General features: G+C 42.0%; 1 protein-coding gene across 1 annotated transcript in view; it reads left to right on the forward strand.

Annotated features, from left to right (window-relative positions):
• Nucleotides 1–19,898, forward strand: part of LOC124805352 (putative helicase MOV-10) — a 447,080-nt gene that overhangs the window by 16,313 nt on the left and 410,869 nt on the right. Inside the window, exon 2 of the mRNA XM_047265888.1 lies at nucleotides 18,900–19,160. Coding sequence (XP_047121844.1) covers nucleotides 18,900–19,160 — 261 coding nt within the window. The remainder of the gene's footprint in view (nucleotides 1–18,899; nucleotides 19,161–19,898) is intronic.

A 19,898-nucleotide genomic window follows, 5' to 3' on the forward strand; every position in this document is an offset into this window, starting at 1 on the left:
TTGGATTATTGAGAAGTGGGAACATTAGACTCCTCCCTTGTTCTCATGTTCCCTTTCTTGTAGGCAGAAAGTTTTTGTATATTCCCTTCACTCTAAGACAGTCCTTTTTTGGATTTTAGGTTCAAGACCTTTTAATTCTGTCTTTTGTGTTTAGGAAGTCATTCTTTGCCTTCATTTTCTCTTTGTTCTGTAGAACTTTTCTCCTCTGAGCCCCATACAAGGACAAATTCCACTTGGTCTCTCACCTGATGCAGTTGTAGAAACAGCTTCCAACCCTGATGCTTGGGTGCTTGATATCTTGTCAAGCCCCTCAGTTTTTGTTTTGTTTTCTGCCTTTTCCATTTTGATCTCTTTTGTCCCACTGTAATTGGGGACACATTATGTCAATATCAAAGAGCCTTTCATAGTGTAAAGCTAAATACTCAGGTAGGTTGCCTGGTATCCCCGAGACAGCAGAGTCGATAGACAAAAATAACATCAAAGACGGGCTGAATGATACAGTTATTACATCAAACAACGAGGCTGCTGCACCTAAGAAAGAAACTCATGCCGAAGTTGCAAGAACTGAAAATAAATACAAGTGAACAAGCATAACCTACAGTAAAAATAATTTGAAACATCTCAGTAATGAAAAACAGAGTGAAAAAAGTGAATGCCTTGTTATAGGCGATTCCGTCCTGAAAATTGTGGTAGTGCTGAATTCTGCAGTGTTATGAAAAGGGAAGTTGCCTCTCACACAATTAAAGCTTTCGGCCATTAAGGCCTTTGTCAACAATAGACAACAGACACGTCTATTGTTGAGAAAGGCCTTAATGGCCGAAAGCTTTAATTGTGAATATCTTTTTGTTGTGCCTGTCTGCGACTCAGCATCACTGCTGTATGGTGAGTGGCAACTTTCCTTTTCATAATATTGTTACATTCCATCCTGGATTTTCCATTGTTTGAATTCCACAATAGACATTCGTCCAGGAATCAAGACCCACCAGTTGAAGAAACAGTTTAGCAACAGTAGCTTCAGCAGAGGCATCTCCGAAGAATGACAAAGTAGTCTTCATCCACGTAGGTACAAATTCTTCTTAGAAGCAGCAATGAAGAGGAAATCGTGAGTGAAACAAGAAATTTAATTCGATCTGCCAGCAGCGTCTACAAAATGTCTAGAATCGTGGTGAGTGTTATTGTCTACAGAAGATCAGTCAGTGATCTATATATTGAGAGAATAAACCATGATTTAAATGAAAACTTTAATAATCTAGAAGCTGTGTTCATAAATCCAAATAAATTATTAAGCAATAAATGTTTGCGTAAAGACTGCATATAAATAGGTCAGGCTCCAAAATGTTTAGTAAAATGTTGGCTGATACATGTAAAATTCTGCAAAATAGTGGAAACTTATAAGAAATGATAGAGATGAGAAACAGTGTTTGCTAAAGAAAATGGCAAGACTGAAACGGTACCCAAGGAAGTGTATGCTTGAGATCATAAATAGAAATGAGTGTCCCCATATAATGCACTTGAATATAAATGGTCTAAGTGTTGACTTTTCAAACAAAAGTCATAAATTGGATGAATTACAAATTATTCTGTCTGAATATAGAAATATTAAAGTTATTTGTGTCAATGAACATTGGTGTCCATCTGGCAATATTAAAATTCTTAATAAAATTGAAAATTTCGAATTAGCCAACAGCTTTCATAGACGAGAGAAATCACGTGGAGGCTCTTGCATACATACTCATTCTGGTATAAAATATGAAATAAGAAATTATTTTAATCATTTGGATGAAGAATGTATATTTGAAAGCTGCTTATCAAGTTGAGGGACCTAAATATTGTAGTAGTTTCTGTTTACTGAGTACCAGAGAAAGCTACAATTGAAACTTTTCTGTTGAAATTTCATTGCATGCTCGAAAAACTATGTAAGGGAAAAGATATTAATAGCTGCTGACTTCAATGTTAATCTCATAGTTGAAAACAACGACACAGCCAAATTCACTGACTTAATAAAAAAACTTTGGCTTCAAAATAAACTTCATGCAACCCACTAGAGTAAATGCAAAGTCAGCTACTTGCATTGATAAAATTCTAATAAACTATGTATTTGAAGATGTTATAAATTTTGCATTGATTTAGGAATCTCTTATTCATTGAACTACCAAAAATTCAGAAAGAAATTTCATGTAAGAAAAGCTATATGAAAAGGAACTTCACTGAAAAAAATTCAGTTACATTTAGAAATAAGTTAAGATAGGTTGAATGGCCGTACAACAGCTGTCTTTCGAGTAATAGTAATGTTTAAAAAAATTTAAGTAGTTTTCTTGAAATACTTGATGAAACTTTTCCAATTAGAACTTCATGCAACAAAATGACTAATAAGCTTAAATGGATAACCCAGGTTATAAAAATTTCTAGTTCCAGGAAGAGGAAACTCCAAAATGAACTGAAATATAGTAAAAACATATGTTTTACTGAGTATGTTGGTCATTATAAAGCTATATTTAAAAAAGTTATGAAGGCAGCCAAACAAATGGCAAACAAGAAGTTCATTGTACAACATAAAAGCAAAACAAAAGCAGTGTGGTCTGTTGTCAAATCAGAGTTAGGTGTAAGAGTTAGTAGTAATGAAATATCTAGCATTGAAGTATGTGATAGCTGTATTGTAAACCAATCTCAAGTATCATAGTGTTTAAATGAATTCTTCATAAATGTGGCACAGTCAGATGTTGTTGTAGCAGAGTATAAGAGTAAAGTAAATCCCTTTGGAATCCACCAAGAAGCTGAGTGTGTTACAAAATTTTAAAAAGTCATAATAAAGGATGTGGAAAATGTTATATTAACATTAAAAAATAAAAACTCCACTGGGTAGGATGGAATACCCACTAAAGTATCCAACCAGTCTTGAATGGAGATGCTTTCCTGATGATCTGAAGTATGCTGAGGTCAGACCTTTGTTCAAGAAAGGGTTGAGGGAAGACATGGGAAACTATCAGCCTATTTCTATTCTTCCAGTCCTGTCAAAAGTGTTAGAAAAAGTAGTTGCAAACCAGATCAATAACTTTATTGTAAAAAATGATATTATTATAAGTAACCAATCTTGATTTCAACCAGGAAAAAACGCTCTGGATGCAATGAATAAATTTTTTGAAAAGATAGGCAAATCATTGGATCAGAGGATTAAAGTTGCAGGTATCTTCTGTGTTCTCACAAAAGCATTTGACACTGTGAACCATGACTTGCTTACCCATAAATTAGACAAATACGGGATTAAGGACAATGCTCTAAATTGGCTAACATCATATTTACACAACAGAGAACAAAGGGTAACTATCACCTCAGATGCAGTTAATTATTATTGTAAACGGAGTACACTATCGCGAGGTGTGTCTCAAGGCTCCAGTTTGGGCCAATCCTATCCCTATTCTACGCAAATCATTTACCCATAAATATAAATTCCCCATCAGTTCTGTTTGCACATGATACTTCTGTTTTAATTGAAGATAACAATGCAGAAAAAATTCCGAGCTCTTATCGTAAGCACACTGGATACCTTAGAAAACTGATTCCAGTTAAATGGGTTGAAACTGAACATTGCAAAAACCCATATGGTACAGTTCAAAACTGAACATTCAAACTGTGTGGAACTTAAAATACAGCATAACAATCAACCTATAAAAAAAGTTTACAAGGTCAAATTCCTGGGACTAAATGTGTACAAGAACTTAAGCTGGTATAGAGATATTGAGTTCCTATAAAATAAATTAAGCAGTTTTGCATTTGCAATGCAAATACTAGCAAATTCCACTGACTTGACTACACAAAAAATTGCTTATGATAGTTATTTTGAATCTGTCATTAGATATGGGATAATTTTCTGGGAAAATTCAAGTAGTGTATCTTGAATACTGAAACTGCAAAAGAAAATTGTCCAATACATGAGTACTGCACAGCAAACTGTTATAACATCAAGTTGAACACATATTTCAAAACGACACAACACATATACTTCACTGAGCAAGTTGACAAAACAAGACATGTGTACACTTTAACAGTCAAATCATAACCGAGTTTGAGTCTAGCAGCCGCTGGCTGGCTGGCCGCTTAGGTGGCGCAGCTACTGCATGGCTGGCAGACAGCGCCGCATGTAGAGGACACGCGTAATTGCGTGGCGGCACTTTGAATGATCGGCGAGTCACAACACTTTTCCCCCCTTTGAAATTTTTTCACTGGTCTTGATGGAGGTGGCCTGTAGATTGCTAACGTCCATAGGCGTTGTGTGACTGGCCGTAAAGTCTGGAGGAGGAGGCTTCCCGTACGGACGGAGTGTCCCCGATGATAACGGGTCGAGATGACAGGAGACGTAGGGGGCGAATCTGCTGGGGCCCCATGCACCAATCTGCCCATTGTGGCAAGTCCAATTGATATAACAGGAGACATTGGCGATGTGTCGGCGTCTGTAGGAGAAGGAGGCAAGTAGATTGGCTCCGACAGATGATGGTCATCCGGTTCCTGCATGGGCACGTCTCCTGGTGGCGTCCGTTTTTGTGCTGGCACCGAGATGACGGTGAGAGGGCTGCGTTGTGAGTAATGAGAGACGCCAAGATCCAGAGTGTCCGGTAGAGCTGAAGGTTGTGTAGCGGCATTCGCAACAGGCTTTGCCGGCAAACGAGGCTGAAGCTGGTCTGAATGACGCACTGCAACACCCATGTCCGTCTGAATTTCATACAGGCGTTGGCCATGGTGTCGTAAGATGCGGCCCGGACTCCATTTTGGCTGCCTGCCATATCCCCGTACCCAGACAAGGTCGTCAGTGGTGAACCGCCCAAGCGAAGGCACCCACGGCAGTGAGGTGGAAGGCCGCAGAAGATGAAGTAGCGTGCGGGGCTGTCGGCCATGTAAGAGCTCAGCCGGGCTGTGGTCGCCCATGGGGGTGAAACGGTAAGAAGCCAGAAACTGAAGAAGCGCATCATCAGCAGCAGAAGAAGTCAGAAGTTTCCGCATCTGAGCCTTAAATGCGCGGACCAGTCGTTCAGCCTCACCTTTTGATTGTGGATGGAATGGAGGCGTCGTGACATGCATAATGCCGTTACGAGCACAAAAATTCGCAAATTCGGAAGAGGCAAATTGCAGACCTTTATCAGTAACAAGAGTAGAGGGAAGGCCTTCCAAAGAAAAAATGCGAGCAAGAGCACTTGTGGTTGCCGTGGTGGTAGGCGACGTGCAACGGACAATGAAAGGAAAGTTAGAGTAGGTGTCAATTACGAGGAGCCAATAAGTACCTTAAAAAGGTCCCGCGAAGTCAGCATGAATGCACTCCCAGGGTGTCTCACGTGAAGGCCACAGTGACAAAGATGACTTCGGGGTGGCGGCCTGTGACGCACAAGGGCCGCAGGCAGCGACCATGTGTGTGACTTCAGAGTCGATGCCAGGCCAGTACACATGACGGCACGCCAGAGATTTTGTGCGAGACACACCCCAGTGCCCTTGGTGCAGGAGGCGCAAGACCGAAGCACGCAAAGACACAGGTACCACAACACGCGGCGAAGCATTGTCGGAAAAGAGGATAACACCATCCCTAGCCGTGAGGCGGTAGCACAAAGCGTAGTAGTTCCGCAATGGGTCAGAAGTCCTAGCGGACGGACGATCTGGCCAACCCTTCTGAATACAGCGTAAAACCCGGGAGAGGGTAGGATCAGAACCCGTAACCGCCGCCAGCCGGTCCCCTGTGATGGGGAATCCTTCCACAACCCGCTGCTCGGCAACATCCAGATGGAAACACAAAAGTTCGTCCTTATCGAATGCCAGATCAGGACCCATGGGAAGGCGAGACAGTGCATCAGCATTCGCATGTTGAGCCGTCGGCCAGAAATGAATCTCATAATTGAAACGAGACAAGTAAAGAGCCCAACGCTGGAGGCGATGTGCAGCCTTGTCGGGAAGTGACGTTGATGGATGAAACGAGGAAACAAGTGGTTTGTGATCCATAACAAGATATAACTTTGGATCCATAGAGAAAAACACCAAACTTATGAAGAGCATAAATAATGGCCAAAGCTTCTTTTTCAATTTGAGAATACTTTTGTTGGGTGTGCGTGAGCGTTTTGGAGGCATAAGCAATGGGTTGTTCAGAGCCGTCTGAAAATTGGTGCGAAAGGACTGCACCGACCCCGTATTGAGAGGCGTCCATGGCAAGAACAAGATGTTGGCCAGGTCGATAAGTAGCCAGGCACGGGGCCTGTTTCAGCATAGTCTTCAATTTCTGGAAAGCCACATCACATTACGCGGACCAGTGAAAAGGCACGTTTTTATGCAACAGGCGATGCAACGGCTGAGCCACCGAAGCAGCAGGTGGTAAGAACTTGTGATAGTATGCTATTTTCCTCAAGAAGGCCTGCAGTTCCTTAACAGATGTAGGGCGAGGAAGGGCATCGATCGCAGCGACAGTTTGCTGAAGCGGACGAATACCATCCCGAGAGAGCTGAAACCCCAAGTACACTCCTGGAAATTGAAATAAGAACACCGTGAATTCATTGTCCCAGGAAGGGGAAACTTTATTGACACATTCCTGGGGTCAGATACATCACATGATCACACTGACAGAACCACAGGCACATAGACACAGGCAACAGAGCATGCACAATGTCGGCACTAGTACAGTGTATATCCACCTTTCGCAGCAATGCAGGCTGCTATTCTCCCATGGAGACGATCGTAGAGATGCTGGATGTAGTCCTGTGGAACGGCTTGCCATGCCATTTCCACCTGGCGCCTCAGTTGGACCAGCGTTCGTGCTGGACGTGCAGACAGCGTGAGACGACGCTTCATCCAGTCCCAAACATGCTCAATGGGGGACAGATCCGGAGATCTTGCTGGCCAGAGTAGTTGACTTACACCTTCTAGAGCACGTTGGGTGGCACGGGATACATGCGGACGTGCATTGTCCTGTTGGAACAGCAAGTTCCCTTGCCGGTCTAGGAATGGTAGAACGATGGGTTCGATGACGGTTTGGATGTACCGTGCACTATTCAGTGTCCCCTCGACGATCACCAGTGGTGTACGGCCAGTGTAGGAGATCGCTCCCCACACCATGATGCCGGGTGTTGGCCCTGTGTGCCTCGGTCGTATGCACTCCCGATTATGGCGCTCACCTGCACGGCGCCAAACACGCATACGACCATCATTGGCACCAAGGCAGAAGCGACTCTCATCGCTGAAGACGACACATCTCCATTCGTCCCTCCATTCACGCCTGTCGCGACACCACTGGAGGCGGGCTGCACGATATTGGGGCGTGAGCGGAAGACCGCCTAACGGTGTGCGGGACCGTAGCCCAGCTTCATGGAGACGGTTGCGAATGGTCCTCGCCGATGCCCCAGGAGCAACAGTGTCCCTAATTTGCTGGGAAGTGGCGGTGCGGTCCCCTACGGCACTGCGTAGGATCCTACGGTCTTGGCGTGCATCCGTGCGTCGCTGCGGTCCGGTCCCAGGTCAACAGGCACGTGCACCTTCCGCCGACCACTGGCGACAACATCGATGTACTGTGGAGACCTCACTCCCCACGTGTTGAGCAATTCGGCGGTACGTCCACCCGGCCTCCCGCATGCCCACTATACGCCCTCGCTCAAAGTCCGTCAACTGCACATACGGTTCACGTCCACGCTGTCGCGGCATGCTACCAGTGTTAAAGACTGCGATGGAGCTCCGTATGCCACGGCAAACTGGCTGACACTGACGGCGGCGGTGCACAAATGCTGCGCAGCTAGCGCCATTTGACGGCCAACACCGCGGTTCCTGGTGTGTCCGCTGTGCCGTGCGTGTGATCATTGCTTGTACAGCCCTCTCGCAGTGTCCGGAGCAAGTATGGTTGGTCTCACACACCGGTGTCAATGTGTTCTTTTTTCCATTTCCAGGAGTGTATGTGATAGATGCCTGAAAAAATTGTGATTTCTGAAGATTACACTTAAGAGCGGCAGTCTGTAAGACATGAAAAAGTGTGCGGAGGTTCTGAAGATGTTCTTCAGTGGTGGAGCCAAGGACAATAATGTCGTCCATGCAATTTATACACCCAGGGACAGGGAGCAATAATTGTTCCAAGAATCACTGAAAGAGAGCAGGGGCGCTGGCAACCCCGAATGGCATTTGTTGTTATTGATAGAGGCCGAAAGGCGTGTTAAGGACCAGAAACTGCCGGGAAGCAGCGTCGAGAGGAAGTTGATGATAAGCTTCTTACAGGTCAATTTTAGAAAAATACTGGCCTCCCGCAAGTTTAGTGAACAATTCTTCAGGTCGGGGCATAGGGTAAGTGTCGATGAGGCATTGCGCATTTACAGTGGCTTTAAAATCGCCACAGAGACAAATGTCACAATTGGGCTTAGCAACAACAACGACAGGAGAGGATCACTCACTGGAAGTGACAGGAACCAAGACCCCTGAAGTAGTGAGACAATCCAGCTCCCATTTTACCCTATCACGAAGGGCCACAGGAATGGGCCGAGCCCAAAAAAACTTAGGCCGAGCAGTGGGTTTGAGCGTGATATGAGCTTCAAAGTCGTTTGCACGGCCTAACCCGGGAGAAAAAAGGGACGAAAATGTCGTCGACAAGGAATCCAATTGAGCATAAGGAATAGCATCAGAGATGATATTGACAGAGTCGTCTATGGAGAACCCAAAAACGCAAAAGGCATTGAAACCAAAAAGATTCTCTGCGTTACTCTGGTCGACCACAAATATGGGAACAGTGCGAACGACGGATTTGTAAGATACCTCAGCAGTAAATTGTCCCAAGAGAGAAATCTTCTGTTTATTGTACGTCCGTAATTGCCGAGTGACAAGTGATAGGAGTGGAGAACCCAACTGAAGATAGGTCTGAGAATTAATTATAGTGGCAGCAGAACCGGTATCCACCTGCATGCGAACATCCTGACCAAGGATTTGGACAGTGAGGAATAGCTTCCCTGAAAGGGAAGAAATTGACAGACAACACAGAATGAGAATCAGCGTCGTGTTCATGAACATCATGTATGCAGCCGGATTTGCAAATGGAAGACACATGACCTTTCTTTTTGCAAGTGTGACACACAGCCCAACGTTGGGGACAATCCTCGCGTGAATGTTTCGTAATACACCACGGACATGAAGGAAGTTGCCGGGGGTTTTGCTGCAGTTTCTTAGAGGGTTGTTTATGGTTAGACTTGAGGCTGTGCGTGGGAGCGTACTGCGGCCACGTCGGCCGGCAGGGACGCACCGCACACGTCATCAACAGCGCACAGAGGTTGTATTTCCCCCACGTCACCCCATGCCTCTATTTGTGCCCCAGCGGCGCGAGAAATTTCAAAAGACTGCGCGATGGATAGGACTTCATCTAGAGTCGGATTTGCCAACTGAAGGGCACGTTGCTGAACTTCTTGTCGGGCGCCGACTGGATAATAGCATCCCATACCATGGAATCCGCATAGGATTCTTTGTGAACGTCAGTAACAAATTGACACTTTCGACTGAGGCCGTGAAGCTCAGCAGCCCAAGCACAATAGGATTGATGTGGTTGTTTTTGACAACAATAAAAGGCAACACGAGAGGCTACGACATGCATTTGCTTTTGAAAATAGACAGACAGAAGTGAGCACATTTCAGCAAAGGACAAAGATGCAGGATCTTTCAAAGGAGCCAATTGCGACAACAACCGATACATTTGAGGTGAAATCCAGGAAAGCAACAGAGACTTACATGTTTGTTCATCCGTGACATGAAATGCCAAGAAGTGCTGTCAAAGATATTTTTCATAATCAGACCAGTCTTCCGCCATCTCATCATAAGGAGGAAAAGGAGGTATAGACAGTGACGAGAAACGCCGCACCGAAATTGCGAATCGCCGATGTGAGAAGCATTTGCTGTTCAATGAGACCTTGCAATAGTTGCTCGACAGTAGCCATGGAAACCTGTGGATCAACGATGAAAAGGAAAAATCCACTACCTCGTCGCCAATTGTTATAACATCAAGTTGAACACATATATTTCACTGAGCAAGTTGACAAAACAAGACATGTGAACACTGTAACATTCGAATGAGCACTGAGTCCAAGTCTAGCGGCCACTGGCTGGCTGGCCGCTTAGGTGTCGCAGCTGCTGCATGGCTGGCAGACAGCGCCGCATGTAGAGTACGCGTGTAATTGCGCGGGGGCACTTTGAATGATCGTCGAGTCACAACACAAACAGAGTCTTGTCTTCCATTATTTCGGAAACTACAACTGTTCTCTCCATATATATTTATGAAATTGTAACCCTCCTAAACAAAAGACAAAACTTTTTTGAGGAGAATCATTTTAACCATACATATAACACAAGATATAAAAATAATTTTTTGCTACCCACACACTAGTTGAAATTATATCCACGGGGATGACAATATACAACAAGTTAAAACATGTTTAATATGAAGCCAGAAATTTTAAAAATGAGGCTACAGCAGATTCTGTGGGAGAAATACTACTATTGAGTAGAAGATTTCATAGAGGATGAAATGATATTTTGAGCAAGGGGCAATTAAGAGTTAGATTTTATTGTGTGTATGTATAAGAAAATTGTATCATTACTATGATGCTGTTTGTTAACATCAGATGTTATTTGTTTATGGTGAAATTTTACCACAGTTTTACATGTCTCCTGTACCTGAATCAAACGATTTAGATTGTGTACGTTATGAGACAGATAAACCACTAGTCATAGTCCTATTAGAGGTGGTATGCCGTTGCCTTCATCCAATCTTTGAACTGATCTTACCCAGCCAATTATAGGGGGATCTAATAAAGAATCTTTTGTCAATGCACAGATCATAACACTTTTCTCAGTTACAGGCCACATGTCCTGTGGATACATCTTGTGTGTCAAGATGCAGTGGTTTCCATTGGCTTCTGCATCCTCATGACATTGATCATTGCTGATTTTTCTGTGTTTCAGGGCAGTTTTATCACCCCTTTGCCAAAAGTGTGTCCTGAGAATATGTCCACTACTCTAACATTCTTTGACAAGGCCATTGGCAAACTGAAATGACTCCTTACACTGGAAGACTTCGGCCGCCCTGTTCAGCTGGCATTAAATTACATTTTTCATTCCCTGTTGTTTTATGTAATTACCTTTTGTGGTAGTGCACCTGAAGTACACAAATACTTGTTCAGCAGCAAAAGGCTGTAAGAATACTGTGTAAGAAATTTTAGGAGTAAAGGTAACAATTCACCAATTAGTTGAAGCACTAAATTATTGATATGTACATAAACAGTGTATAGTGTAAAGTGAGTATGTGCACATCTTGCAGAGGACTCTTTATGAACCAGGGAATTCTTGCACTCATTTCTCAGTGTGTTTACTTTTTAAAAACATTTTGTCACTTGTAAGAAAAATCAGTATCTCCTGAACTGTGATATGCACAATCACAATGCAAGACATGAAAATAATTTCCATCTATTCTGCCACCTTGTCTATGGTTCAGAATGTAATTATGAACTCTGGCACAAAAGATTTACTAAACTCCCATCCAGCATAAATAAAGCAACAGGTTCAAATGGTTCTGAGCACTGTGGGACTGCTGAGGTCATCAGTCCCCTATAACTTAGAACTACTTAAACCTAACTAACCTAAGGACATCACACACATCCAAGCCCGAGGCAGGATTCGAACCTGCGACCGTAGCGGTCGCACGGTTCCAGAATGTAGCACCTAGAACCACTTGGCCACACCGGCCGGCTAACAGGGAATCCCACAAGTTCAAAAGAAAATTTTAAAACATACCTTATTTGCCATTCTTTCTACATTATTTTAGTATCTAGACTCAGAGCTGTTAGCTACATAGCAAGAAGCACCCACACAGCCACAAACATGCAGCTCTATTCTGTGGTGCATCACCTTACATCTGTTCCATGACCTGAATTTGCCTTTCAGACAGAACTACAGACCATCAAACATATTGCTTTCAGTTATGGCTGTGCCATTGCCCTGATCGATGATATAGTATGAAAAAAGATAATACATTAAATTACACCAGTTCTATAAGCTGGCTGACAAGAACTAGTCAGTAGTTACAAAAAGTGTTGCATCATCCCATATGTTTGCCAAATTTCAGATAACCTCCCAAAGCTGTTGAGGTCTCACAACTGCAGACTAGCATTTTATAATACCAACAGCATATCACAATTTTCAGTAGTATGGACTAATGTTTCCCAGTCTCTCTGAGACCATTACCCCCGAGTGCAATCAAATCCCCCCCCCCCCCCCCCTCAGCCCCTCCGACCATCAACACCAGTGCCTAACTAAAGTTTAGAGTGAAAAAGAATTTTCTTTGAATACTTCCATTTCTAAAATAACAATCTATAAATGGCATTTAGCATTTGTGGGCATTTCTTTAAACAAAGAACTAATAATGTCTCAATGAGACTATTTGAGCTACTTATTACTAACAACCTTTTTTTAAAGAACGATAAAGCAATTCTCAATGCATCGTGAGTGCCATTGACAACTGCTTCTCAGAAAAGAAAGCTAACCTTCCATATGCATCTCTTTACTTCTGAACTGACACAAGACTTCAGGCTGCTTTGTGCCTGACCACTGGCACTGATAACACGACTAATAATACTGTGTACGTCCTGCACCAGCCATTACATAGTTATTGTTGTATTGTGCTGTCAGTTAGTTTCCTGCTGTGAAGTGAATTTATGGTCTGTTGAGGAACCTGTGAACAACTCTGAGAAGACGTCTTCAGCAAATAGTTAAGCATATGTAGTGAATATATCTCACTTTTACTGCCATGGTACAAAATACAAAATGTGTCTGTAGTGGGAACACTATGTGAGGAAGGTGTTGTTCACATATTCGTGTCACAAGCTGTAGCTTCCACCACATTATATCGTGCATTAATGCTAGTAGTTATTTGAAAAAAAAAATATTGTTAACTTAATTAATCAAAGCCAGCTGCCTGGCTGCAGTGGTAACACTGGTTCATATCAGATCACTGAGGTCAAGCGCCTTTGGGATTGGTTAGCACTTGGGTGGGTGACTGCTTGGGTCTGCCGACCACTGTTGGCAAGTGGGGTTTACACAGCACTTGTGAGATCAATTGAGAAGCTCCTTGCTCCTTGACTGAGAAGTAGCGACTCTGTTAACGAAAAATGACAATGGCTAGTAGTGCAGTGTGCTGATTGCATCCCCTCCATACCCACATCCAATGACACTGTATGCTGAAAGTGATACAGTGGTCGATAATGCAGAGCCTTTTGAGGCTTTTTTAGATGGAGTTTAGAGGGTAGTTATCTTATGTAATCAGTATTACAGTCATAGAAAATAGTGATAATGGTAATAATCTTTTAAAAACAATTTAATTGTGTCACCAAAGCACTATTGAACTCTTTTGTTTTCACCCCTCAGGAAATTACATTTTACCCTTCGGGAATAATTACCCCAAAGTTGGGAACCATTGGTATAGACAAACTCTGCAATCATAGACACAGAGTGGTGTGTATAAAATAATGTACAATCACTGAGGAGAGGTATATGTTGGACTGTCATGCAGAGCTGGGGCAATTATGTTATCTGAACATGAGAGAAGATGAAAATTAAGGAAGAAAGATTCAACTTTGGCTAATAATCTTTTAACAGAAAGCCGCTTATGTGATGTAATATGTGAAGTTTTACATTCTCGTAAGGAAAGCAGAAAGCTGATCCTATTGGAAATACTCGAAATCAATGACCGTATGATACAGATGCCAACTTCATATCAAATGACCAAACTCATTTTCCTCTTTCCTCTGTGTTAAATTAAGTTTTAGTCAAAAATACTAATTTTTCATCAGGTGTCAGATGTATTTCCACATAAAAATCTTTGTCTCCTTTTCTAGTTAATGTAACTTTATCTGTGTGAAAAAGGTATACTTTCATATGAAAACACTCTGCATTTCATGATTTTTATATCTACTGCATAAATCATACCCATGTAAATCGCATGTCATTTTTTCTGTGTTTGCAGCAGTGTGCGATTTGTGCTTTTACCAGTGGGGGGGGAATGTCTTAGGGGGTTAGTATAATTACATATGTTACTTGCTTGGACCGTGGCATTACCCATGGCTAAACAGTTATTTATAAATAGATTTTAATGCCGAAACTCACTATTCACACATATGCACTATCAGAAAAGCCATCCCTTGTTATATCTTTAAAAGTACATTATAGGTAAAGCTTATTTACAAAATCATCTACATACAGGTATACGAGGGAAAATCAAAAAGCAAAGGCACATTTGTGAAAAGCTGTACATATTCTGATGATAGAAAACTGAAACATGTGTTATTTTTCTACATAACCTTTCTGGACTTCAATGCAGTTTTCCCGACGTTTTACGAGTTTTTTTATTTCATCAGAAAATATGTTTTTCAGTTGCATCTCTAACCAATTTTGCACCACAGAAATGACGTCTTCATCACTTTCAAATCTTCTTCCCTGTAGTGCTTCTGTTAAGGGTCCAAGCATGTGAAAATCGCTTGGAGCCAGGTCTGGACTGTATAGTGGATGTTCCAGCACCTCGAATCTCAACTCCTTTATGGCATCGGCTGTCCGTTTGGCAGAATGTGGGAGAGCATTATCTTGCTGCAGGATGACACCTCTTCACAGTTTTACACGACGTTTTTGGATCTGATTGCAGGTTTTAGTTTCGTACGCAACACATCACATCCACCATACAATACAGACCTGGCTCTAAAGCCTCGTTTACAATGGGGCGACATCTTGCAACATTGTGGCATGCTACGGAAATGTGGCGTGCTTCATCTTGTCATTTAGTTCGAAATGTTTTGAAATGCTTAACTACTGCATAAAACTTTTTCAAAATTAATAAGCAAACATATTATTAGTATTAATAGTAAGACTGTATTAAAAACTTTCAGTGTTCGGCTCCAAAAATTTAAATTATATGTGAAGTTTTACTCCAGTGCATGGGAAATAAACATCCCAGGTTGGGATGCATAAACTGAAACCAGAGGAGGGGATGGTCTGATGCAGAGGGGGGGAATCCCCCCCCATCCTCCCCATCCCCCCCTTCATATCGCACACTGGTTTGCAGTATGCAGGTGGCAAGTGAAAACAGCTGAAGAAGCTGAGAGTGGGCTTGTAACATTAGGACATTTTTCTATCTGATATTATTATCATGTTTTACCAGACACTGACAGATAATACAGCTAATGTCATATCCTTGTTCACTAATGTTTGTCAACATTTTGGATTTCATATAAGTTATTTAATCAAACAGTAGAAAATCCAGGATGGAATGTAACAATATTAGAGAAGGAAAGTTGCTACTGACCATATAGTGGAGATGCTGAGTCGCAATAGGCACAACAAAGAGATTCAAACAATTATAACTTTCAGCCATTAAGGCCTTTGTCAGAAATAGACACAAATACACACATGCCCACATACCCTCACGCAAACACAACTTGCACACACGTGAGCAGTCTCAGACAACTGAAACCACACTGAGAGCAGCAGCACCAGTGCATGATGGGAGTGGCAACTGGGTGGGGGTAAGGAGGAGGCTTGGGCAGGGGGAGGGATAGTATGGTGGGGGTGGTGGACAGTGAAGTGCTGCAGTTTAGACGGAGGATAGGAGAGAAGATGGGGGGAGGGGGGGGGGGGGGGGAGCAAGTAGTGGAAAGGAGAGAATTACTCCTACCACCACCTACTCCAGTCCAGTCACTATCATCACCTATCCCATCAAAGGCAGGGCTACATGTGAAACCAGTCATGTGATTTACAAGCTAAGCTGCAACCACTGTGCTGCACTCTGTGTAGGCATGACAACCAACAAGCTGTCTGCCCGCATCAATGGCCACCGACAAACTGTGGCCAAAAAACAAGTGGACCACCTTGTTGCTGAACACGCTGCCAGACATGATATCCCTCATCTCAATGACTGCTTCACAGCCTGTGCCATATGGATCCCTCCCACCAACACCAGCTTTTCTGAATTGCACAGGTGGGAACTTTCCCTGCAACACATCCTACATTCCCGTGACCCTTCTGGCATCAACCTTCGCTCGTCGCTGTCCTCACCCATCCAGCCCCCTCCCTGTTCCCATTCTAACAGTACACAGCCGTCATTTCACCGCCACACCCATCCTTTTAATTTCTTTTTATTTCTCTCCTTTCCACTACTTGCCCCCCCCCCCCCCAATCTTCTCTCCTGCCCTCCGTCTAAATGCAGCACTTCACTGTCCACCACCCCCACCATACTATCCCTCCCCCTCCCCGCCCAAGCCTCCTCCTTACTCCCACCCAGTTGCCAGTCCCATCATGCACTGGTGCTGCTGCTCACAGTGTGGTTTCAGTTCTCTGACAATGCAGACATGCCTGCAAGTTGCGTTTGTGTGAGTGTGTGTGTGTATGTGTATCTCTTGCTGACAAAGGCCTTAATGGCTGAAAGCTATAATTGTTTGAATCTTTTTGTTGTGCCTATCGCGACTCAGCATCTCCACTATATGGTAAGTAGCAACTTTCCTTCTCTAATATAATTATTAATTTGTAACTTGTACAAGGTATAGAAGTGATCTCCTGGAGCATTCTTTAACAACTGACAACTTTTAAGAAGAGAATGTGTAAGATTAAACATTAAAAATGGCTGATGACATTACCCATTGACAATTGAGGTACTGGACACTTTATGGACATTTTCAGAGGTTTCCTCGTGGTTTGTGGATAATAGTATGTGATTATTGCCTGCCACTTGCTGTTCTTTGCAACGGGCATTAGTTTTCGACAATCTCCTATTGTGTCACTCACTGGAGAGACTATAAAAATTACAAATTAACAAATCAACTTCCAATGTGCATAATTAACAGGATCTGAGATGACAGCTACTCTAACTCATTTTAAAAGTTTATGTATAGGGTTTCTACTATAACTTAAACTCAGTGGCCCAAAATAAACCTTGCCAGACACATTTCAAATAACAGCTGAATGGACTTCCAACCGATTCACAGCTAACGGTTTCAGTTTTAATCTTACAAAGTCTTATTTTACACAGTTTCAGACAAGCAAAATTGGTCTTCAAGCATCAGAAACAGACATTAAAGGCAATGCACTAAAAGAAGCAACATGTGTAAGATAGGTTGGAATTCAACTGAATAACAAGTTGATATGTCAATTCCTAGATAAACTAATCAAGATAGTTTATCACATTCTACTCACATAACTAACTTTCTTATGTAAATTGAAGTTGGAGGAGGGAGAAATGAAAGGAAAGGGAAGGAACTAATGAAATCAGCTGCAACAAGACTATACAGTGGGTAGCAAAAATGCATCCCAGACCGAGACTTGAACCTCAGATCTTCTGCTTACTAGGTAGCTGCATTAACCACTGCACCACCTGGACGCAGTTTTTATTGCAAATATGCAGAATATCTTTGCATGCTGCCCAGCTGACTCACACTTCCCTCCAGCACCACCTATCCACAGTGCCCATCCATGTCCTCCATGCTCACTAATTTTAGATTTCCACTGGAGGTCAAATGTAAATGTCCATGCACACTTGAGGTTTTGGATTTGTTGCCCACTGATGTGAATCAGAGATATCAATGCATGGCGTCTGTTCGTTCAGACATGTCCAAAAGAACAGACACTATGCATTCATATAACTGATTCGCCTTTATAGGCAGGTCCAAAAAAATGGACACCACACATTAATATAATTGATTTGCCTCAACCTCCAGTGGGAATCTAAAATTAGTGAGCATGGAGAACATGGATGGGGACTACTGATAGGTGGCAGTGGGTGGGAGAGGGAATCAGCCAGGCAGTGTGCAGAGACAGTCCACATATTTTCCATAAACGATGTATCCACGTGGCGCAGTGATTAATCCAACTGCCTAGTAACCAGGAGATCCAGTGTTCGAGTCCCGGTCATTTTCACTCATCGCCACAGATTCTGTACAAAGTCTCGTTGCAGCTGATATCAGTCATTCCTTCCCTTCTGTCTTGTTTTCTTCCCCCCCCCCCCCCCCCTTCCCCCAACTTCAATTTACACAATATGTATCACAGATGCAGATTTCATGTGGTGTCTGTTCCTTTGAATATGTTTGAATATGTTGACCCCTGTTGTCATTTGGAATTATCTCGCATGAGAATATACCTAACATAAATAAAGTATTTATTCAGCAGAAGAGATCAGTAAGAGTATTGTGCAAAAAAGGAATTTTTAACTAGTCTTTGCTTCCTCAGCTATGGTTCGAAGTGTAATGATGTAATCAACAAGATTCCATCTGACATAAAGCAAAAAACTGGGATTCTGTATCACCTCAGGAGAAAGTTAAAAACATGTCTCATTAACCTCTCCTACTCCAATTTATTTGATTGCCTAGATGCAAGGATTTAAAAAATGCTACACATACCATGTGGCAATGTTCATTGTAAGGCTGTGTGACAGCAAATAGTCTATTGCGAACTAGCCACAGTTGCTGCAATTGTAGTAACTGTTTTCTTTAAAAAATGAAATTATCATCAAGTAAATATAGCCACCAATAGATGATTAACAGCTACTGTTTAATGTAACTGAGGAAACTTTGCTTACTTTTTTTGGTTTGGTTAGCTCAAGGAGAAATGGTATAAAACAGTATAGGGATACTTTATTGTTATTACAGCGTACTGATAAATTTCTATGATAGTCTTGTCTTTTATTAATATGTACATTGACTCGTTCCACATTCCTGAAGGTTCGCCGCCTTGATGGGACTTATGGAACATCATGAATGAACGAATTTATGTATTTAATTTTTAACTGAATTGGTTGATTGTATAAGGTCAAAGGACATTCAAAAATAAATGCTTAAAAACAGTGTGCCAGTTGTTTATATTTTCAGTTACCCTCTGGTTTACAGATGTTGCTGTTGCACAACACTGTACAATATACTTCCTCAGCAAAGGATACATAGAGGATAATTATTCCATTACCAAAGAAAGGTTCAAGAACATATTTGAAGAAGAGTACAAACAGAAGTATCCTGTTCGTGCTAGTTGTTCAAATATTCTGTCTGCAATGAATTTCTTAAAGCTGATAAAGAGGAGAAACAATTCAATCCCAGAAAAAATATATTTCGTTAGGAATGGTATTGATACACTCATAGAGAAGAAGTCTGATGGTAAGTTTCATTGTAAATAGCTGCACTTAACATATCCTATTTTTGTAGAGTTCACTCTTTTTTGTGTTGTTCAGTCAGTAAATTGAGTTAATGTCAACATTAAGAACACAAACACTGTGTTAAGGACAAAGATTAATAAAAAGCAAACTAATGTGTATTTTAATAGAAAATAGTAAGTATTAAAGTATTTAAAAGGTTTGGCATGTACAGAGGGGACAGAACTGCCCCCTGTTTTGTGGTAAGATATTATGGCTTCTAGGCCATCCATTTAAGACTACTTTACCATTCTTTTGAGCATAAATGTATCACATCAATGTAGACCCTTAAAACTGTGGGCAAGTGATATGACCTTGTCTAAAAAAGAATCAAATACAGTGAAGCTCTGTGATGGTCAGATCAAAGTATGATTCTGTGACTTCTAATTTTCTTTTAGATTTCTGTCATTGCTAGAAGTCTACCTAATTAAATGTATTTAGAGAAATCTGTACATCACTGAAAAGCAGTCACTAATGCTTAGGACAAATATCCATTCCTGCTATGAGGAGACCACTGTGATCCGACAACATTGGTTTTAGGATAAACTAACCAAAAGTACTCACTTCAGTTAACAGTGAAATAACAATATAGAATGCTTATAAAATTAAGAAGTGCCATTCATATTGCTTGAATCAAACAATGGAAAATCCAGGATGTAATATAACCATACGGTATTATGAAAAAGAACGTTGCTACTCACCT

The sequence above is a fragment of the Schistocerca piceifrons genome, chromosome 7 (assembly GCF_021461385.2).
Source record: "Schistocerca piceifrons isolate TAMUIC-IGC-003096 chromosome 7, iqSchPice1.1, whole genome shotgun sequence".
Classification (NCBI taxonomy): Eukaryota; Metazoa; Arthropoda; class Insecta; order Orthoptera; family Acrididae; genus Schistocerca; species Schistocerca piceifrons.